The sequence below is a fragment of the Cygnus olor genome, chromosome 1 (assembly GCF_009769625.2).
Source record: "Cygnus olor isolate bCygOlo1 chromosome 1, bCygOlo1.pri.v2, whole genome shotgun sequence".
NCBI lineage: Eukaryota > Metazoa > Chordata > Aves > Anseriformes > Anatidae > Cygnus > Cygnus olor.
Genome location: NC_049169.1, coordinates 192,196,332 through 192,219,984, shown reverse-complemented (window position 1 = coordinate 192,219,984; position 23,653 = coordinate 192,196,332). Strand labels below are relative to the sequence as shown.

The following is a 23,653-nucleotide window of genomic DNA, read 5'->3' as shown; positions in this document are numbered from 1 at the left end:
CAGATTTTGTGTCACAACAAACTTGAGACAGCTCAGACTTTTGAGTTCAGATGGCTAAATGAGCTAATTCTGTGTTTAATACGTTTCAGCTAATGGAGTGCTGCGTCAATGCCCTGGTGACATCTTTTAAAGAGACTATTTTAGCTGAATGCCAAGGCATGATCAAACGAAATGAAACAGAAAGTAAGTGAAGCTTCAAGAACAGTGCAGGATGAACTCAGCGTCGGCTGTATAAAAATAGATTTGTTGGCAGATTTATCAAATCACTGCTTTTAATAGATAGTGGCAGTGTTTTGTAGATAAAATGTTACTGCGTGTATGTAACTTTATCCCACAAAATTATCGTTATTGGTTAGTATTTTTTAATATCACTTCTGTATGTACGGTACCCTGACTTGAATGACTGAATAGCTCTCATATTACTTGAATGAAAGGAATATTTTATTATTCCTTTTATTTATTTAGCATTTCTTATTATTTTCCTTATTTTTCTTACAGCTTATTTTCCTCATGTTAAATTTACTGTGATAAATTTTCCATGTGTGTCATTTTTTGAGTAGTTCATACTGTCGTGTTGTTCCTTCTCTGGCTGCTTCCCCCCCCCAAAAAAAAAAAAAAGTGAAACATCTCTTAAAATATCTCTTATTGCAATATCTCTTATTGCTCATCATCTGGTTCTTAGTGCAGGACCAATAGGTCCATGAACCAAACGTCTGCCAATTGTTCATTTGGTTTGATAACCAGTATGTGACTGTGAATACTGAAAGTTAGCTCTGTATGCCTTTTTAAAGTTTTCAAAAGGCTCTGCTGCTGCCAGAAATTGGGAGGTTAATGTTCAGAAGTTGTGTGTTGGTCCTGTATGATAAACCAAACTAGGTAAGTCATTAAAAAGTCATAAATCAAGTTGAAATCACAGGGTGATTACTTTTTTTGAAGGCTCAGTATCCTGCAGACAGTGATTATTTATTAATATTTATATGAGTTCTTCACTTCTATGCAAATCCAGTGAAAACTGGATTTTATAACTTAAAATAGTGTAGGAAATACTTCTAAAGCTAGAAATATTTGCCCTCAAAACTATGTTATAGTGATCTGTTTGTGTAGCAGCATGATTTCTGGCAGTAGTCCAAAGCTAAATCTAGAAAGCCACCAAACTTATACGAGTATAGGTTACAGCCTCTGGGAGAATACAGGAGGCTTATTTAAATGAAGAGCTTCAGAAGATTTCATCTGTAGCACCCAAAGCATCTTTCTTTAGAAACTTGGTGAAGTATTCACACCGTCCTCTGTTCCCTTATGGCTGCCTCTGCCCCATGATATTGCTGGGTTGCAAAATACTTTTGTTTTTATTTGGTATACAAGAACTCAAGCATCTCTTTCAAATCTTTTCTTTCCTGGACCTATGTTACACTGTTTAAAATGCTTTAGTGAAGGATGCAGGTGCAGATGATTAAAGATTTAAAGACTGGAGCTATACATAGAAATATATACATCTAACAGTATCCTCTGCTGTACTTCACTTACACATGTGTCTCTCTGACATTAATTGCCCCAACAACTTCATTTTTTTTCTTATTGAACAGCATCTGACATAAAAGGGCTGTTTTTTTATGCTATGAGCTGTGCAGTGCTGTAAAATACTCAGTTACACTAAGTATTTAATATTTACGTGCCCTGCAAGGGAAGGAAGGCAAAATGTTTTCCACCAAATACCAAAGATGTCATGACTTGCAAACACTCTTCGGAATCAGCTTTGTGAATTCTTGTTTACTTATAGTACTGGGGAGGGAGGCCTAAATTTCGTTCTTGAAAGACTTCATAACATAAATAAAAAGTAAATTTGTCTTCTATGAATGAAAAATGAAAATAGAACTTGTTTAAATGCCTCCAACAACTACAGTATGGATTTCTTTACCTTTCAGTTGCATTCTGAGAGGCATTTCATTGAAATGTTCATTTCTTCTTCTTTTTTTTTTAATTTGGAAATCCATCTTTGAAGACTCTGAAGTATTCCTCAGTCGCTGCTTATTAGGAGAGACCACTGATTTTTATTTTTTATTTTTTTGGGGGGGGATTATTATGCCATCACTATCTTGGATGAACAGACATCATACCCTTTAATATCCCGCCCACTTTTTTTTTTTTTCACCAAATATCTGTGGTCTCTCTAAGTTCATCTGCTGGTTTTAGCCCAGGTGTTTCTTTGTGGCCAGCTTTGTGAAGGGATTATTGATGTTTCAATCCTCTTTTCTAGTAATGTTAAAAAATAACTTCACAAGAAGTAGACAAATACACTGTATTATTATTTTTTTTTTTTTAAGTTTTTGAAATGGTAACTTTAAGAACTAAATTGTTTGGGGAAAAATAAAAGAAAAAGTGCTATGTACCATGATCAGTTCCAGTTACTTTAGAATTTGGCATGCTTTTATTTAAAACATTGTAGATGATATTGAAAGATGCATAGAGAGAGCTCTTTTTGGCTTTAATTTTGAAAGAGAAATGTTGAGACCATATGATTTCTTACTCAAACTCTTGTAGGCTTCTGACTGAAAGAGATCCATTTTTGCCAGGGATTTTAAGGCAAGTTATACTGGGAGCCTGGATTTGATCTAAATTGCCATTGACTTCAGGGAGTTATATTCAAGTTTGTGATCTTAGATGTGTAAGCAAGTATTACATGACAATAGATATTTCTTTTTTGCCTTCAGAAGAATATCCTTGTGGGTTCAGAACTAATACAGTCTTCAAAACATTTTTCTTTCTAAGGGATGAATTGGATTATCCGTTCCTTACATATTCAGTGTCTCACTTGAGATAATCCCAAGCAGCACACTTGTGTTTTGCTTTTGTGGTTTGTTTGTTTTTTTAACAGGTCTTTGACTGGTGGCTTTATCAGTATTTGTATCTTTCAGAGTTGCATTTAATGTTTTCACTGATGGATAAAGTTCCAAATGGGATAGAGCCCATGTTGAAAGACTTGGAAGAACATATTGTTAGTGCTGGACTTGCAGATATGGTAGCAGCTGCTGAAACTATTACTACTGTAAGTGTGTTGTTTTAAAATAAATGAGAAAAAAAAAGTTAAATGCCCTAATTTTAGGATATACAAATGTGAATTGAAATAATTATTGAAGATTTTTTGTTTGAACATAAATCTTTCACTCTATCAAAATTTGCGATGCCCTTAAAATGTAAGCAATACAGAAATTATTCTCAGTTGTTGCTTTAAAACATGAATCCAATTTGTGGTAAAGAAAAGCTTATAAACTAAGTGCAAAGGATACTTACATGTTAGGATTTAAAAGGCCTAATCAGTTTTCTCTAAGTCCTAACTCCCTGATGAAATTTGAAATTTACTTTCAACCACTGATCTAAGAGTGGTCATTCAGTGTGGAAACTTAAAAAGCTTTGGTTTTCACCATTCTTTCTGAGCATTTTATCATCTTTTTCTCTGGGTCTAGGAGGCCTGAGTATTTGTAGCAATTAGGATGTGCCTTTGGTTGGTCCTTGAAAACCTTTTTTTTCATTGGGAAATTATTCTACAATATTTAAAAATTGTATCTGTTCTCTTTATATATTTTTTTTTATATAGGTATTTCTATTCTGAAAATCTGTGAGGCTTACATGTTGTAAAAGTCCTTTCAGTACAGGGAATAAAAATAAAATGTTCAGTCATAATCACTCAGGCTTGACGATACTGTGTTATTGCAGAGCGGAGAATTATATGTAAGCTCACACTAACTTCTCTGGAGCCTGTTTTTTGTTTGATTTTTGCCTCTTTAACTTTAGGATTCTGAGAAGTACGTAGAGCAATTGCTTACGCTATTTAATCGATTTAGTAAGTTGGTTAAAGAAGCTTTTCAGGATGATCCAAGATTTCTTACTGCAAGAGATAAGGTATGTGTTTCTACTGACCACTTGTTTTCAGCTTTTTAAGAATTGTTGAAAATCATATTATGATGTCTCTCAAATCCCTTGCTAAATCTAGAAGTTGCTCTTATTCTTGTAAATATGTGCACTAAAACACTGAAATATAACAATTCAATAGTTTTTAATTTGTAGCGTAATAATGCGTTTCTGTTGCATTCATGTATAGCTTTGTAATGCTGTAGATCAGAAGATGATCTTTGTGTAGAGCAAATTAAATTTTAATGCCTGATTCAGCGATACGTTTAGGAATTACCTAAAATTTGTATTTGGGTGCAGTCCCATGACTTCAGATATGCAACCCATTCCATGCAATCCCTTCCTAAGCTGCTGCTTAAGGTAGTGCGTTAACAGAAAAGAGGAAAATGTAAAACATCAATTAATGGAAAACTGAGTCATAGGATTTGAACTCTCATATCGAAAATCAAATCTGTAAACTTTGAGCTAATAAAAGAATTAGATGAATTTCTTTTTTGCAGTAATTTAAAAAGGGAAATAAAATCTATGATTCATATATTAAAGAGAGAAATTGAGTAACGTGCTAATCATCTCAATTTATTCTAGGCATACAAAGCAGTTGTGAATGATGCTACAATATTTAAACTTGAATTGCCATTGAAGCAAAAGGGGTAAGCCTTATAAACTTTAATGTAAATCAAGGTTTTTAAGTTGTTAAAGACTGAGCTTCTCTTTTTAAATGTCCTTATGAGGTAGTGCTGTATTTAAAAGTGCTTTGTATTTTTTGTGTTACAGAATTTCAGATTGATTATCAAACTGTTAAGATGCTTTTCACGTGGAGGCAGATCAGTGAATAGCAGTTGATTTAAACTCAGCTTATTTCTTGTAATTATGGATCTATTGTTTTGTAGTAATGAGTTGTTTCAGTGGTTGAATTTAATGATGCTTTCATGGATTATTTCTTCCAAAAAACTGAGCTACATAACTGCCTAAATTTCAGTGAAAGTCCTGGGGAAAACTGAGGCTGTAATCTTTGAGAACTATGACTGGTTAAGATGTGACCATCCAGCAGCCAGCTGGATGGCCTTCTCTGGTGCCAGCTGGGAGCGGGACCTGTGCGGCTGTTCCTTTTTTGTTTCAGTGCAGGGTTAACCAGGTTAGTTGAAACAACTTTCAGTAGAAGATTAAGCTGACCTATGTGACTCTTCACTCGAGAGGAAAAAGCACGCTTACAGTAGCTACTCTGCAAACTCAGCCCAGAGGAGGTAGAAGTCAGTCAGTTGATGTTAACATTTAACACGTGGTGTGCCACCGGAGTAGGAATCTGTACACATTATGTGTTTGGGCTCGCTTATGTGTAGTTTGTAGTCTGATTTACTGCAGAAACAACGCTTATGTAGCTGGGCTGCCAGCTTCCCTTTCCATTAACTTCTGAACTAGTTTGTCCAATCGTGTTGAAATTAGGGTGCATTGAAAGGTGAATGAAGGGTGCACATCTCCAATTTCTGTACCTTATATAAAAATAGGAGCACAGTAGATGAAAGAAAGCAGAAAATGGAAAGAGGAAGTGCCTACTTGGGAAAAGCCAGACAACAGGGGACGTGGATCCAGATTGTTCTCATGTTAGATAGTTAGGGCATCGTTTCTTATAGTTTCTAGTTTAGAGACCATTTATTTAAAAAAACAAAAAAAAAACAAAACAAAAAAAAAAACATGAGTTTGAAATTCAGAGGCGCTTTTAATTTATTTGCTAGGACTCTGTTAGAAACTGGGTACATTCTCTTTTTCAGAATACTAACACTGTGCACAAAATAACGTGCGTTCAATGGCAAGCTGATCTAAGTTCTCTAAAAGCCATAGATAAAGTAAGTCTGCGTTATCACAAGACAGTTATACCAGTTGAAATGATTCTCTACATTTTTATAGTTATGGGTAAAACCTGTATATTTCTTAATTCCAGTTTATCACATTACTCTTTTCAGGATAAGTTGCTATCAATTTAACTTACCTACAAGTTCCTAGTTTGTTTTTCCTGGGGAAAAGACATAATTAAACTATATCTGTGAGAATTTATTATTTAACAGCCACCCTTCCCCAACTCACAGGTGCTAGATACCTGTTCAGTATTTGTGTTCATGGCATCACAGAACGGCTGAGGTTGGAAGGGCCCTCTGGAGGTCAGCTGGTCCAAGCCCTGCTCAAGCAGGGACACGTAGAGCAGTATCTTGCCCAGGACCAAGTCTAGATGACCTGGTTCTTACGCTCTTTGCTTTTGGACTAATGGTATGCCTGGACGGGGATTAGCCTTGCTGTTTTTGTTACTGGAGGAACACCTTTACAAAGGACTGGATTCCTGCTTTGCATATTTTGCACAGATGTAGGCAAGATAGAGGAGTTTGTCTCTGCTAATGTTTGAATTTCCCATGGGAATATGCAAATCAATACCACATTAAAACTGCTTTTCAATCCTAAAAATAAACCTGCCTAGCGATCTCTTAAAGACCACCATGATGGCAGTGGTCTTCTGTCCAGTATTCTTCCTTGCAAGCTCCTTCGATTTGCCCACATACACAGTGTATTTTAATTAAATTAAATTTCATCCTGTTTAATCTGTGCCATTAAGTTCAGTTTAAGAATTTAGTTGGGTTTTTGTGTGTTGTCAGAATCTTGAAGACTGCTATTCAGAAATATGTCAGAACCCATTGATTAAATAACGGCTCTGCTATGTGATAAACAAAAGATTAGAGATCTGCTTTTACTGCAGGTGGTCTTAAGCAGCAGACACCAGCCTGCAAGCTGCTGCATGAACTAAAAAGGATGAGTTCTCTGAAGAGTTTTCACAGCTGTCTACTCTAGGTGACAAGCAAGGGTGAGAGAATGAGGAAGAGCACTGGATTCATGAGCATCCCTACAGCATCTTACCTGTAATCTTGCTCACTGCCTTTATTTCTCCTAGAGAACCATTTACAGAGTGCTGGCCCTAACAATTTGAGACTGGCAACCAGGGGGTGCCACCTGACTTCTGGAGTAGGATTGGTTGTTGGCACTATTTTAGTCAACAGCCTAGATGTGGGTTCAGAACACAACCCTGTGCTTGCAGGCCTTTTGAAGAACTGTCTACTACTGAAGAGTCTGTCTACTGTAGCATCTTCTTGTTCAGCTTTTTTATCTCCCAGTTGTTAGCCTCTTGTTTCTGCCTGTTATAGTTTGACCATGTTACTAAGTGCTAGGTGTGTCAGGTTTTGCCTTCTGAGAAATGCAGTGCAGGAGGTTGTTCTTGAGACTTGTCAAGAGACCACACGGGCAAGATGAGTGAGACATTTCGCTATGGTATTTGTTGATTCTTTACCGGAATGCTCACTGTTGTGCAATATTTAGTTGCTTAAAACTACAGTTTGAATGTAGTCATAGACAGAGTTCTAAAATTAAAAGCAGTTGGAGTGATCAAGCTGTAGAAGCTGTCTGAAAATGTTAAACAATATTTATTCTTCTAAGAAGAAAAGGGAGTTGTCCTTTAATTTTTCATTAGCATAACAAGGGTATGAATTCTCCACCAAGTCCCCTGCCAAGGGATCAGGAAAGAGTGGTCTGTCTTGTTAACAGTGCAACTACTCCAGAATAGCAGGATTCTCTTCAGTTTGAAGATGTGTTGTTGTTCTTTTATTTAGTGTTGGATTGAAAACACAGCCGGAATCCAAATGCCCTGAGCTTCTTGCTAATTACTGTGACATGTTGCTAAGAAAAACACCACTAAGCAAAAAACTAACCTCTGAAGAAATTGAAGCAAAGCTTAAAGAAGTGGTACGTTCTTGCTTTCTTCTATTTGGTTAGTCTTGAATGTATTTAGTTTTTTATTTCCTTATGTGGGTGGAGGTCTTGATCTTCAAAAAGCTATGCGAAGTGTAACAGTTGGGAAAGGAGTTTCTTATATCATGAAGTGTGAGTGTTTATAACTTGTTAACCATGCAGTGTTTCATGTCTCCGTGTTGTCAGATCACAAAATTGAATAAGCTAAATTATTGCCTATATCAAACTAGTGTTACGGTAACGGATGTTAATATAGAAAATAATACAGGATACGTTTTCATGCCAGTTGTTAATGTCTTCTCTGATTTAAAAGAAGTTCCTTGATGGCTGACAAATGAAGAAATCAGAGGTGTGATGTTATAAAAGATTCGTAGCTGATGGCTATGATACAGTATAGTACAGCTCCTCTTAAGGCAATCTCAGGTAGCCTTTTCCTACTTCTTAGTCCACAAAGGCATGAGATGGGCATTTAAAGACTTGTCAGATTAACAGTGCAAATAAGTATATTACAATCTTTCTTGACAGCTTTTGGTACTTAAATATGTACAGAATAAAGATGTTTTCATGCGATATCACAAAGCTCACTTAACACGACGCCTGATATTAGATATATCAGCTGACAGTGAAATTGAGGAGAATATGGTGGAGTGGCTCAGAGTAAGTAGCCTGATGACTTTCTTTTCTTTGGTTATTCCTGTTGCTTGTGTTAATTCCCACTCTTAGACTTAGATATCCTTCTTGCTGAGGTGAGTTCTATTTTAAATCACAGGCTACTTTCATCTTCTTACACTTCAATTTTATTATGATACTTTGTGGGAGTTAAACAGTTTAGCTTTCTTTCCTAAGAGAAATGTTGATCCTAATAGTGACAATGACAGATTTTAAAATATTTCACATATGATTACCTTCGTATTTTCCATATGCAAATGAGCAAAATGCAGCGTACTTGTTGTTTAGGTATGTAAATTATTTGAGACTGGTGGCCTAATTGTGAAACTTTATGTACATTTGAATATTATTTGTATGCTTTACTTAACTGATTCCTTAATGCATGCATATGTTCTTAAGCACCTGGATTTTTTAAAAAAGAATCATCATATGCCCATAAGGGGTAACTGCTTGCAGTCCATGCAAAAAAGACCTTTATAGTACAACAAGCAACAATGTAATAAAGTGATGCTATCAGTGTACTTTACTGCTTTTCATTTTTTTTTAGTTTGTTATTTTAAAAGTGAAGCTTTTTGTTCTTAGCTATGTCATAATTTAGTGTCCTGTTTGTTTATACAGGAAGTAGGTATGCCAGCAGACTATGTAAACAAGTTGGCTAGAATGTTTCAAGATATCAAAGTATCTGAAGACTTGAACCAGGCCTTCAAAGAAATGCACAAAAATAATAAACTTGCTTTACCAGGTATTGTTTTTCAAGCGATTTGCTGTTTTTAATTTCTCTTGCGGGAAAATAATTCTGTTGAATCTTGAGTTAAAAATTACATCAACTGCAGGTTGAACGTAGCCTTTGGGGCACTGCTACCCCCTAGATTGGAATGTCTGTACTCTGTGTAGACTCCGCTTTCTCTTACAGTTGACACTTGAGATATATTATTCTGGTAGTTTCTGTGTTTTTCTCACTGTTAGCAATCTTGTAGATACAGACTCCCTAGCTAATTGTAGCTAAATTCCAAGCAAGATTTGGATTGGTTTCAACCAGCTGAATGCCTTAACTACCCCCTTCTTTCGTGTCCTCATCATTCTTCGTGAGTGCTTCATGCTGTGCTCTTCCTTTACCTGCTGGCGGGAGAGATGGATGCACGCTGTTAAGAGTTCAGATGACATTTCTGAGATTAAATTTCACTGATGAGAGAGAGGCTGGGGAACATCCAGGTTTGGACCTGTCACTGCTGAAAAGCCTTAAGTAGTGCTTACTGACATCAGCTATAAATCTGCATCAGTGCGTAAGGAGCTCTGCAGAGGCAAGCCAGAAGAGCAGAGGTTTCAGTCAGCATTGCTGGCAGAAAGCCAGTGGTCCATAAATAGAGTACATTAATGTTTAAATAGTTAGGCACCCTGCTAATTTCTGAAAAGTTACTCCTTCATAATTGTATTAGGAGTAGACAAAAATGCATTCTGTTTGTCTGTTATACCTGCAGATTCCTCTAACCCAGTATTGTCTTACAGCTGACTCTGTGAATATTAAAATTTTAAATGCTGGTGCCTGGTCCCGTAGTTCTGAAAAAGTATTTGTCTCGCTGCCCACGGAATTAGAAGACCTCATCCCAGAAGTTGAAGAGTTTTATAAAAAGAATCACAGTGGTAGAAAACTGCACTGGCACCACCTCATGTCCAACGGAATTGTAAGTGTCCAGTTTTTGTTGCTTCAGCCTCAACGACTGCATGTTCTGTGTGTTTATAATAGCAAGAAAGCTTCTTATTCAGAAAGGCTTATAAACACGTTTGCCATTCTGTTCACAGATAACATTTAAGAACGAGGTTGGCCAGTATGACTTGGAGGTAACAACATTTCAGCTAGCTGTGCTGTTTGCATGGAACCAAAGACCCAGAGAGAAGATCAGCTTTGAAAATCTTAAACTGGCAACTGAACTCCCTGATGCAGAACTTAGGAGGACTTTATGGGTATTTCCCTTTCTCTTGAAACAGATTTCTTCCCGATTTTTGTACTCCGGAGTACTGGATAAGTATTTTTAAAGCGCTATCAGATAACACTTTGAAATGTGGACGCCTTCCTTGCTAATTAATCTGTTGTAATGCTGGCTCCTTGCACTACTGTTGAGCACACACAGCCTTTACATTAACATGCTCTCTATTCTCAGAGTTACATAACTTAAGCTTTTGAAAACAGCAAAACCTTTCTGACCGTATACTGCCTAAAGCACACAGCTGTGATCGTGGTTTATGGAGCAGGACTGGTTTAATTCTAGGAACTCACTATCACTCGGTAAATGTATGTTGCTTAAAAATAACATCAGTGTTTGCTCTACCAGACTTCTAATAATTTAGCTCACAAATAAAAAGAGAAATCATGTAAATGAGACTTAATACCACAAGCTACTCTGTAGCCGTGAGTTCGTGCATTTTACTTTGTGTTATTTTACTTATGCTAACTCGTTTTACCAAATCTCTTTCTGAAATATGGCCCCTTTCTGATTTTACTAGTATCATCGTGTTGCCCCCTAGCAGCTCCAAACAAGGCTACATGGTTCCTCCGTTACAGTCTGCACAGTGGTGAACAATGTTCTTAAATAGTAACTTGTTTCCATTTAGAAAGTCTGGTGTTTTATTTTCATTCTTTTTTCCCCCCCCTTTTTCTCTGTAGTCTCTTGTAGCATTTCCAAAGCTGAAACGTCAGGTTTTATTGTATGAACCTCAAGTCAATTCACCCAAAGACTTTACAGAAGGAACCCTCTTCTCGGTGAACCAGGAGTTCAGTTTAATGTAAGATGATGTTTGAAAATGAAAATAACAATGTGCTATTTTATGATTAAGGGAATTCACCTTAACCTTCATCCTTGGAAGTTTTCAAGATTCAGCTAGACACAGGCTTTGCTATCCTGTCCTCACTTCAGTTTTAGTGGTAGTCGTGCTTCAAATAGGTGGTTGAACCAGATGACCTCCAGCGGCTCCTTCAGACAAGCGTTTGTATGGTTCTGATTTCCGTGAAGTTAAACTTCTTAAACACCTAGGGAAGAGGTGCAAAATGTGAGGCTCTATCTTCCTGTTACTAGTGAACCCATGAGATTTCATGTAGAAAGAACACCATGTAAGCAGAACACGAGTGCTTCCATGCAGAACACCCCCAAACACACGCAGTTCCAAAAGCAGAGTTTTAATTTAAAGGAAATGGAACTGCTTAATATTCTGGTATGCTGTCAAAAGCGGGGCTTTTTGGTGTGACTTCCATCAGAGAGGAGTGTCTTCATTTCAGTGAGAACTGCAGTGCTCTTCTACTGGTGCTTTGAAATCGTTCAAAGCACACAGTAGTATGGAGAGAATATATACAGCCTCTTTTATATTGATTTTTGCTTCTCTTCATTATCAATAACTACAATTAGAACTGGCTCCTTGCTAGTGACTTGAGTTCTGGTCCTCGTACTCAGTAGCAGCTGGACATCTGGATCTGTGGAGAGAGAGGTGACAAATCTGCTGCTCTTGGGGCTTAGTTTCTTGCCCTTTTGCCCAGGGCCACGATGGTTTGTTCATGTCGTTTGGATCACAAGCTTTGGGAAATGATGCAAGCACATGACAGAAGAGTCAGGCTGCACAGAAATTTTGGGGGTGACTGCTGAAGAATACCATGAGCTTTTTTCTTATGTTTGTTGTAGTCTGTTTTTTCCTCTTTTTTATTTCTTTAATGCCATACAGACAGTTCTTGTGATGTAATGAACTGGTCCCATTTTCTGAACTCTGTTGTAAAATCTTCTTTGAAGAACCCTAGTTTTATATAATTAAAGTGAAATATATTTCTATGGAAATCTATTCTTTAAAATAGTGCTGGTAACTTTTCAATTTTGGACACTGTCAGTTTCAGCTGATGATTTTTTTTTTTTTGTAACAGTAGTATATTCATGTTAGTTTTTTCCTTTTTTTCATGAAGGAATTGGCATTGAATTCTGATTTGTCAGCTGGCTTTCAATGGCTATCAATTATCAATGGCTATCAATGGCTATCAATTTGTCAGCTGGCTGCAATGCTAATAGCCTATAAATATCTGATATATGATGATACTCCTTGCTGCTGTAATTTTAGTTTAATAGGAATTCCTTAACTGAAAATGTATTTTTGCCTTATTTTTTATACAATACAACTTTTTCAGAAAAAACGCTAAAGTTCAGAAAAGGGGCAAGATAAATTTGATCGGTCGATTGCAACTTACTACAGAGAGAATGCGAGAAGAGGAAAATGAAGGAATAGTCCAGCTAAGAATATTAAGAACCCAGGTTAGTAAATGTCAGAGGAATTTAAAATAACCTTATTTCTTTTGTTGTATTACTGCTACTGCATGTTATCCACATTTGAATGTTGATGTATGAAATGAATGCTTCTGGATCCTACTGGCTCTTACTTCTGCTATGTGCTTTTGATACTTTGTGAATAGCAGATTTTGTGTGTGCGTGTGCTTGTGTACTTGTAGTTGTCAGCCTCCTGTTCTGATGCAACAGATTATATTAATCAGGACAGAGCAGCTATTAAGCAAGTAGTGAACGCATAACTGTGTAGTGATGGGTAAGGTTGACTTACCTGAGCCACCAACATGAAGCGTATATTCAGATCTCTTTGACTACTCTGTGAAGAGAGTAGAATAATCTCAGAGATGGGATCCCTCTTTCCTGATAGCAGTATGGCTTTCTGAGAGACCTCTTTAGAGGGAAAGTTTGTAATTGCAGCTTGGCTGTACAGACTGCTTCGTGGTGGATTGTCCTTTCTCATTCAGGTACCATGTCAAACCTTTTGAGCTGACAATTCTTAGCAACTGATTTGGGGGAGGGCATCCCATCATTACTTGCGATGGAGTCTCAAAATTCCATTTTACCTCCAAATTGCAGGTTTCTTCTGATCAGTCAGATTAGACTCCAAGCCAGCCAAGTTATAAACTGTCACCTGACTTAGCATCCTGGACATTCTTTCAGCCAAAGGATTAATGCCTAGTTGTGCTTATCAAATAAGAACTCCTTGTGAATGTCACTTAGACACTAAACTCGCATTTCACAAAGTATTCACAAGGTGTATCTCAAGTCACCCTGGAAATGGTGACTTCTGCTCAGAGAATGTAGGACAGGTGAATGACCATTATAGGTTTTAGTGACTAACGCTCTAGATATAAAAAGCAACAGTAGATTCACCTTTGACTGGAGTTGTCATACTTTTCGTGCATCTTGAGTGCTTCCTTTTGTTAAACTATCAACTTCTTTGTAAAGACAGTTTGGTATCTACTTTGGCCAAGGAATACAGCAGCAGAATGTGACTTACACTTAGTGCTTGATTGCTGGCAAATTCAAAGCTGTATGCTTCATGGATTTGTAACTTTAAACATGTTTTTAACATATCTTAAACGAGCCTTTTGTGTACTTCTTTGGTTTGAGTTTTGTCAAGTTCTTGGCGACAACTTAAAAGGTAATGAACTCTGTTGTTTGACCTTGCAAGTAAAAAATGTTCTTACATTGTTTTTCAGCATTCTTGGTTTTATTTTACTTTGTTCCCTCTTACAAGACTAGGGGAATAGAAACTTCCAGGAGATCTTTCTACTGTTTTATTCTAGTGTTTAAAGTCTAATCATGATGGCCTACTTGGGCAACTGGTTATAATTCACAAAGGTGAAAGAAAGAAACGCTGTGTTTGGAGAGTCTCTTTTCAAGTGGGTTAAGATTTGGTCCTCACTTGAGAAATATATAAGCCAGAATAGATGTTGGCACTGCCTTGTTTTAACTGGGGAATGTCTTAAGTGCAGTATTTATGATGGCAAAATAACTTTTATATTTGATGTTTTAGGAAAAATATACATTTCTTTGCTGTCTTGCCTTAACCAGGAGCCAACTATTAATGATGTGCTCGTTTTGTTACTTCCACCAGATATTTCAATTTTTTTTCTCTTGTTCCCCACCAGGAGGCTATCATCCAAATAATGAAAATGCGGAAGAAAATTACTAATGCCCAGCTTCAGACTGAACTGGTAGAAATATTGAAAAACATGTTCTTGCCACAAAAGAAAATGATAAAAGAGCAAATTGAATGGCTTATAGAGCACAAATATATCAGAAGAGATGAGTCAGATATCAACACCTTCATATATATGGCATAATTTAAGGACTCCGTGAGATGCTGAAAACATAAATGGAAGGGTGCTTGGACAGACAGCTGCAACAGTTTGTGCTGCAGAAGGACTTGTTTTGACTTTCATTACGTATTAAAATCCCTGCCTTACCTTAAAGAGGACTATATTTTGCCAATCTCATTCAGCTAGCATGATGGCATTCCCTTCATGTTGCACACTTTTAACAGCATGCTGTTTTGTGGGAAACTTGCATTCATGAAGAGCCCATTGTGAACTTTTAAAAGTAGATTTGATTTACACCCACTGGGAAGAATACAGGTTTGGGTTTTTAGATGACCAGTACTTGCACAAGGAAAAAATATTCAAATATTCATGCACTGAGGAACTGCTATTAGTTTTGTTTTGGTTTTTGTTGTTTTTTTTTTTTTTTTGAAATGCGATTAGGACTAGAAGTAGCACTTTCACTTTTGTGTTTTGGATCAACAGAGTAATGTACTGTCCACCTCTGATCCTTTTATGTAATAACATTTGAGAGACACACATGCCTCACAAACTGATATGTATTTGTTACAGTTAAAATCTGTTGGCTAGAGCAGTGCTTCAATCTAGTAACTGGATTTTAATATTTGACACATTAGTGACACAAAACTAATTCCAACTCATGGGTGATATTTTTCCTTAAGCAAGAGATCATTGTTTTTAAATTGCTGTAAAGAAGTGGATATACATTATTTGTTACTTTACATTATTTGGACAGGTGATTTGGTACAATCCTTTTTGAGAAGGTAAAGCATTCTTGAATACTTCACTCTAAAAACAGTTTTCATGGGTGGTTGTGTTATAGTGAACAGAAATATTAAGTGTATTTCCTTGTACATTTAATATTTGTATTCCAAATGTTTAAGTATGACTACATATATCTGAATGCATTAAATAGTAATTGATGCACAAATCCCCCGGAAAAAGGATAACACTCGAAGATCCCTGTATTAATTCCTCATTAGTAACTCTAACCTTCGATACATATATATAATCGAATTTGACTGGTTTTGTTCCTTGAAAGTCAATGCCTTTATATAAAAAACAAACCCTCTGCTTTTTATTTTGAAACTGGCAGGATGGGAAATACAATTCTGGTGAAAATGGTAAAAAGCTAAGGAAAAATACCTTGTTTAGCGTATGCAGAGAGAGTGCCAAATACACATCAGGATTTTCAACTTTTTAATGTTACCTCTTCTATTTTCAATCATCTTAAGTAGTTGTTTGGCAGTGCCTGCCTCTCTGCTACTCTGAAATGTCCCAGCATGTACTGGACTTATAATAAGAATCACTGGAGCAGAGTGCCTGTCTTGGGACAAAAGGTAAGTTGAGCTTTACTCAGTTATGTATGAATATTCTTATATAAATTGCAAGTGTGCGATGTTTTTTTACCAGTTCAAGTACAACATCTAAAGGTCTTGTCTTCTCTGATGATTGAAAGGGGGTAGAGGATATAATTAACTTTAGTCAAAAAGGAAAGCCTTCTAATAAGATAGAGGAAGAGATTTATTTAACATGGTTGCAGTAAAGGATATAATAAGAGTGGTTTGAAAGTGAACTCACTACAAGAATGGCTGTTTGCCCCCCTTAAAGAGGCTGCATGCTGTTAGTAATGGAAATGCCAATGGGACTGCCTAAGAACAGTGTGTACTTGGACATCTGTTTGCCTAAGAAGTTTGCAGTAGTGAGGGTTTAATGAACAAGAAGAGATGGGGAGAAATCAAGACCTGGTAAATTACAATTGATTGAAATCCCACAGCTTATGTTACATGTTTTTACTGATACTCACAAGTAGATGCTGCTTAAAAATATTGCATCTCTTATGTTCCCCAATGGTGTTGCTGTTGAGAATCAAAAGCAAGTGGTGCTCTGTGTAGTTAACCACTTAAACTCTTGGAATATTAGAAAACAAAATTCTAATAAAAGCCTTGTGCTACAAGATTTTCAGTATCTGTAACTTAAATTACAAGTAATAAATGCTCACTTGGGATTGTTGGAGGGAAACTGACAACCCAGAGCTCTAAAGCATGACAGTCTGAGCACGTTCTTTTCAACATAAGGAACTCCAGCCCTTAACCGTTGAAGAACAGGTATGAAATTGTCACACAGAAGGAGCTGTAAAGGGGATAATGCTAAATCAGAAGCCATTGATTAACATTTGAGAGAGAAGTTGGTGGGCTCCATCTCAGATACAACTGTTCAGGACGGCAGAGAGTATGCAGAAAGCAACAGGTTGCTGAAAGCTAATGAGCTACATCTTCCCTCAACTAATAAATATGAAATAGTGTAACCTAAATGCTATCTATGTACTTCTCAACTCCTGGAATGTGGAAATACAATTGGTAATGTGCCTATGACATGGTCATTTTTCTTCAAATATATACCGAAGATGGATGTCGGGTTTTTTTTATTAAATCTGAGAATCACACCAGCAAATTTGTTAAAGATGCAGAATCTCATTTAGCATCCTTCATCAGGTCATGTTCACCAATATGCACTTAAAACTAGGATCACCTGGGGCACAGGGAGATACCTGGGGTAAACTGTTCTTTTGGGGAGGGCAGAGTTCAGATCTCAATGAAAATGAACTATTCTTCACTTGCAATATGGCAACAACGCACTTTTAAGGCTGCAGTTTTTAGCTATGAATATACATGTCCAAAGACCTTGCTTAAAGAGGTGCTGCATCTGAAAAACATGTTGCCACACACACTGCCACGGTGAATAGCTACGGAAAAAAATCTGTTGTAGGAGAAGGGGGAAAAAATCACTCGTAATGGGTTTAATTAAAAAATACTGTTAAAACTTTCTCTGTCCCAACAACGTGATGAGTATCTCAGTTTCAATTCTGAAGTCTTCCATTTTCCTCTTTCCACAGTTGGTGTCCCTAGCTCCTATTTTTGTTCATCTTTCATTTGTTCTGACTGTAATGCAATTACATTTCCAAGAGAAAATGTGACTTTCTTGTTTTCACCTTTTTAAACTTGATATAAGTGTTCTGAATGTTCACATGTTGCATTGATTTGCATTGGGATGCCATTGTCCTGTAAAGTGCAAATTTTAAAAATACAATTGGCAAAAAGATTTGATAGTTTTACAGAAAGATTTGCTATCTTAAACTCAAACTGTTTTCTATTTTCATCTAAATGACTGGGATGCTATCTTTGTAATTCTCTGAGGTCATATTTGTGAAATAAACAATACATGAAAGCTTTCCTGTCATATACACTATATGTAGTCTGGAGTGTTGAGCAAACTTGAGTTCCTGAGTTGTAATATCTATCTACGTATGGTATTTACAATTTTGAATGTGTGCCACTACCAAGATGATAATGCTGTACAATTTTGAATGGTGGTAGTTTCTGTATGGCAGTCCAGCTGAACTATTTTGATGTACTGCTTAATTTTGAATTTTATTTTTTAAGTTGTATAATTTATTTTCTTGCAAAATAAAAAATGTAATATAAAAGACTACTTCTTTTAGCAAGATATTTTGGTCTCTTTCCCCTGCAAAATTGTTTAAGTCTAGTTCAGGTACTGCTCCTGAAAAAATACCATTATATGAAATTTGCCAGATTGCAAGTCCTAAAGTCTTGTGATCGGAGTAAATTTTAGATTTAAAACAAAAAAAAAAAGGGGGGGGGGGGCTAAAAGACTTAATTCCTTTTTAGTTGTGATTTTCAAGTACTTGAGGATATACATAGAGTTATTTCAGTTTCTCAAATTCTATTTAGAGGTGAGCTATAAGTCTTGCAATTTAAATTTATCAACACCTGCCATGCCAAAAGTGGCTTGGGGTGCCTGACTTTAGGGCATTTTTTAAAATGGTTATGTCTCCGTATAAGTTACTGGGATGTAATTGCCAAAATTACAAAAATGCCAAATATTTTGGTTCACGTGTCTGCAGTTACTTAAAATGAGCATCTCAGAAAATTACTGGTGTCATTGCCAGATTGGTGAGACCATCAGGTGCCTGAACTGCACTAAGCAAACAGAGGTGTGGGAGCTGCTGATTGCCCACAGGAGTGCTTTTACTGCAATGGCTTTTCTTCTCCAATTGTCCTTGTCTTCTAATGTGAAAATTTTTTCTTACGTTTCAACTCCTTTTTTCTTTAAGTGCACCAATTAAATGTAATGTTTTGTGCTTTCTGGTATATGCAAATACTAGAATTATTTGTGTGGAATAAGTAGTATTTTTGAGTGAGTGCACATGGTAATGTTCAAACTGGCAGTTTGTGTAGGTAGAACTTTCATAGCATGTTGCCATTATTTCTAAACTTTTTTTTCTTCTTCACTCTTAGGGCAAAATGTCGCCTTTCACAACAGTGGTCTTCTAGGTGAAGTCCGTCTCTATAAATAAGCCAATTATCACAGCAGTTGCTTGGCCGAATCAACTCCTACCAGTTCAAATTGATCACAGCTTAGCCAGAAGCAGTGGCCTAAATATGAAAGGTTTTAAACCTGCTTCATTCTCCTACTGAACTAGGAATGGGGCTTTCTTTCTTTCTTTGCTTTACATGTAAACATCTGTTTGAACAATACACAGGTGCGGTCCCTGCTTTTCATTTTCGGTTGTTTTAGTGATGGAGATCCACTGTGTAACTTGAGCTGGATGCTGTGCACCACGTCCCGTGAGTGATCTGAAACCTGTAAGAGAGAAGGGTTGGTGGCGTGTTGTCCGCTGCTTCCATCTGCTGACCTGGGGCATGGTTACAGCAAATCTCGTCTCCCAAGCGAAGGAAGAGGGCACATTGGTTTTTTTCAGTCATCTAAAACACTGAAAAGTGACAAATAGCAGCTGTGAAATTAGTATATTATAGATGCTATTGGTGAGAAGTGATGGTAAAAGAATTAAAGGAGGGAGTGCACTATTGTTTTTTATGTACGCTTTTCCCATTTTTAAGACCATGGTCTAACGTGATGTGTGTACGGCTCAGGCTTTGCTATCTGTTGATTTCTACTACTAAAGACATAAAGGAAATTGGCACACCTGCAGGTCTTGTAGCAAGTAGTGGGAGGAACTTGGATCAGGGTAGGTACTGTGTAGGAGTTACTGTACTAAGCAGGTATGCTAGATGCCTGCAAGCCCCCCTGGCCCCAATGCTGTTCAGCCATCGTTTCTGGGGACACTGGGGCGTGGAAGAACCGCTGTCCGTGGCATGTCACCAGTCACTGCAGCCAGACTTGGTGCCAGGGGCCTTGCGTGTTGCCAGAAGCTTTTGACAGGCTTCCACACCAACCAGGGGCAAGGATAGCTAGTTGTCATGGAACTGGGGAAGCGAGGGCTTTGGCTGGGAGAATTCAAGTGTGCATGTGACTGAGGTTTACAAAAGCTGAGTGGCAGAGAGTAGGGCAAAACTATTTTCAGAGTCCTGTAGCATCAGCACTGTTGGGTATCTGATAAAAATTAGCAGCTTGCTTTAAAACGCTACGCCAGGACTTGCTACCTGCATCCCCAGCTCCCCCCAGAAACAGGCTGGGTAAAGTCATGTGTAAGTCCATAAACAAATACTAAAGGCAAGGATATACCCCTCTATTACTGCTGGACAACAGGTAGATGGTTGGGAAGTCCAGAGAAAGCACTGTGACTCTTCTGCTCAGCCTCAGTCAGTGGCCATAGGGATGATATTCTGCTGCAGTCCTTGTTGAAGTCTCTTCTTGAATTCTTTGAAATGCGAATTATCCTAAAAAAAAAATCTGAGGAAGCAACAGCTGCAAGGGGAGGGAGGAGGACAAGGAAGAGGAAGATGTGTGAGGATCCCAGGACCAAAAATGTAAAATGCTGGGGAGCACCCAGCAGAGCACCCTTGTCAGTGCCCACCATCCCCTGAAGGCATCTCCATGACTTCTGCCTTGTGGAAAGAGCATGTCACATGCAAAAGGATCTCTTCCCTCCTCCCCCTGCAGCGTCCTCCTCTGCTGGTGTGTGTGGCCATCATCCCATAACTTGGCATGGGGTCAGGGCACAGTTGCTGTAAATAAACTCCGTTTATTTACCTTCCCGCTTCCTAGGGGAAAGTGCAGCCCAAACCAGCGGGAGGACTGCGCCCTGCTGCATCCCCAGGCACATGTGCACATGAGGGAATGCTGGCTTAGATGCGTTTCTGGTTTGATCCTTTAAAAGAGTTCTTGCTGTATTTTTTATGCTGTGGTAGGAGCTTCATCTCCTGAAATGTGTACTCTGGGGAGATGTTTCTTTTTTTCTTTACCTAGCTCCTCTATCTGGTAGAGTTCTTCTGCAGCTTGAGACTAACTTGGATAAATGTTACTTCAAGAACACCTGTCCTCTTGTTGGAGACTTAAAAATGCAAAACAATAAAATAATTTCAATATAGAGCTATGTTGTATGTTCCAAATGTCCATAGAGCTAATACTTATATCACTGAAAATTGATAAACTACCCTGTGGACCAGAGATGTGATGCTTTGTATGTTTGATTGTCACATTTCAGCAACCTCCTAAGCAGGAGACCACGGTGCATCAAAGGGGTGGTTGTCCACGTACCAGCTAACCTGAGAAGCTGCAAGCCTGTGTTGTGCTGTGCCGTGCCTCAGGTGCGGCTTGGCCGCCTGGCCTGTGCTGCACATTCCCCTTGGCTACGGGAGAAGTTTGGCTGCCTGATTGTGATGAAGGAACCTGTAGGAGCTCCCACGTGGACTGGCAATTACACCACCTCATGTTCTTGTCGTTATCTTAAAGGGAAGCAGCATCTTCTCCTCAGAATCCTTTTGTTTGACTGGAGAGGTTGGGTCTAGAACAGTTTTATTCTTTGACAATCCTGTAAGAGCCCTGAAGGCCTGGGGGAACCTCTCCATGATGGGATCTGCACCACAGGCCATGCTCTGACTGGAGGTGTGTGTGATGTTGCACACCTCAGGGTTTCCACTGTCTGACAGGACTGTTACTTATCTATACTACCATCTTCCATTCTTACATGAGCTCCAATAAATGGCATTTTAGAATCATAGATTCATTTAGGTTGGATAAGACCTTCAAGATCATCGAGTCCAACCATCGCCTAACACTTAAGTCCACCACTAAGCCCTGTACCTAAGCACCACATCCACATGGTTCTTAGATTCTTCCAGGGAAGGTGACTTCCCACCTCCCTGGTGGCCCATCCCAGTGCCTAACCACCCTTCCTATGAAGTAAATCCTTCCTGGCTTCTAATCTAAACCTCTTCTGGTGCAGTTCGAGCTTTTCCCTTGTGTCCTATCGCTTTAATCAATATGTTTGGGAGTCCAAACACCTTTCCAGCTGGGGTGATGTGAACCTGGCCCCAGTGCATGACATTTGGCACGGTTGGCAGGGTCCCAGTGAGCTCTGGCAAAGGGAGAGCGAGGAACAGACTGGGTGCCCAGCTGGCACGCAGCCACAGCATTCGGCCAGGGTGACCTCCCTGCGGAGTTGGGAAAATGAGAAATTATTAAAATGCCTCACCTCAGATAAATAGTCTCCAAAAAACAGGGAAAAAACTCAGCAAGATTTGCATCGTGCTTGGTTGTTACCAAGATGCTTGAAATGAATATGCCACTATTTTGCTGTAAGGCAAGAAGAAGTGTGAGAGCTGCAAACACGGCAGCACAGAGGCTCAGAGGCAGCTGGGGCTGGTGTGTCTGGTGTTGGGGTATGCAGAGCAGGAGGGAAACCTGAGACACCAAGGGGTGGATGGTGGGAGGGAGATCTGCAGGACTTCATGCTCAGGAGTAGGCAGAGGAGTCAGATGGTGGGGTGTGGTAACAGCATTGTTAATCCTTTGGGGATTAACAAAGCACAGAGGGCCCTGCGGGTATCGCAGCACACTGTCTATGTGCTCAGTTACGTGGAGTCGTAAAACTGCAGAAATAAACTAGCAGAGGCTGAGACAGTGGTTATAGTGAGAATGGGAGCTTGGAGGAAATAGCACCCATTTGAGTCCTCCTGAATTAGCGTGTTTGGGTGCTGTCTTGCAAAACCCTGTAGCTGCCCAGGGACTGAGGAGCACTGGATCTTCTGTGGAAATTCCACTCCCTGTGAATGTGGCTTTGGGAAGCCTTAAAACTACAGGATCCCTCACCCTTTCATTGGGACAGTGACGTAGTATCTTGGAAAAGCATAGCTGAGGCTGGTTGGTATTTACTGGAACTAGCCACATGGTGAAGCATGTGTTCTCCAAATTTTGTTAGCGCTGACAGAGAAGCTGTCACCCTGGGAATGAAAACCCATGTGTAAGGCAAGTGTCCCCCTTGCTCTGAAAGGACTGCGAACATCCCTGCAAAGAGCTGCACTCGGAAAAGAGGACAGAGGTATTACTGTACTAGTGGGGCAGCATTGTTGGGCTGGAAAGGAGGCCTAAAGCACGTGAGCTGCAGAGAAAGGCTCCTCAGAAAGAGCAATTCCTGGCACTATTCCAGGTGGGAACACCTAGGGAAGAGATGGATGATAACCTAGCCCCTTACTTGCAGGGTTTGTATAAAGAACCAAAGGGGAAAGGCCAAGGGATGCTGAAGCTGTGCCTCCTTTGCTTGGCCCCCACGCTGCCTGGCTGGAAAAAGGGCTTGGGAAGGTGTCCTCCATCTCTGTTGTAATAGCAGGAGACAATTGCTGGGGCTGTTGCCCATGTCTGCCTTGTAATGCACTGCAGCTGCTGTAATAAGCAACAGGGTATAGCTATTTTAGATGACAAGTCAGAGGTAACCCTAATTTGTGGAAGCCTGTCCCCATCCCTCCAGAATAAATTAATAAATATTAAAATGAGGAGGGGGAGGCAGTTTGGTTTGTAAAGAAACTATGTGTGTCCTGGTGTGCAAAAGTAGGCTAACAGCTATCGTATGCAGGTGTCCTTCCTCAGGCTGCAGGAGCTTCTGTCACCCTGCCAGGCCGTGCAGACGCAAGCACCAGACAAGGTGCTACCGCCCTGCTGCATGCCTTCTTTGCTACAGCTGTTGCTAAGAGTCACAGGATCAGCGCTCCTTTTCCTGGGAAGGTCAGCAGCCCACGTTCAAGGGTACCCGCACAGGCACGTGATTTCTCATGGGACTGTGCCTCAGTGCTTGGAGGACTGTGGTTTATGCCCAAGGGGCAAAGCTGTCCCACTGCATGGGTGCCATCCTGCTACCTGGGCTTACTGAGTGCGGGAGGTGGAGGCGCAGGCTGTC

The 23,653-nt window shown here is 39.0% G+C and overlaps 1 protein-coding gene across 2 annotated transcripts in view; it reads left to right on the top strand.

Moving 5' to 3' along the window:
- CUL5 (cullin 5) overlaps positions 1-17,989 on the top strand; it is a 33,220-nt gene extending 15,231 nt beyond the window's left edge. For both annotated transcript variants that reach the window (XM_040544106.1, XM_040544107.1), the window contains exons 8-19: positions 90-183; positions 2,913-3,043; positions 3,790-3,897; positions 4,492-4,556; positions 7,554-7,686; positions 8,218-8,349; positions 8,980-9,103; positions 9,868-10,043; positions 10,162-10,323; positions 11,024-11,142; positions 12,521-12,644; positions 14,309-17,989. In XM_040544106.1, the coding sequence (XP_040400040.1) occupies positions 90-183; positions 2,913-3,043; positions 3,790-3,897; positions 4,492-4,556; positions 7,554-7,686; positions 8,218-8,349; positions 8,980-9,103; positions 9,868-10,043; positions 10,162-10,323; positions 11,024-11,142; positions 12,521-12,644; positions 14,309-14,503 (1,563 nt within the window). In that variant the 3' untranslated portion in view covers positions 14,504-17,989. The remainder of the gene's footprint in view (positions 1-89; positions 184-2,912; positions 3,044-3,789; positions 3,898-4,491; positions 4,557-7,553; positions 7,687-8,217; positions 8,350-8,979; positions 9,104-9,867; positions 10,044-10,161; positions 10,324-11,023; positions 11,143-12,520; positions 12,645-14,308) is intronic.
- Positions 17,990-23,653: the final 5,664 nt, after the last annotated feature.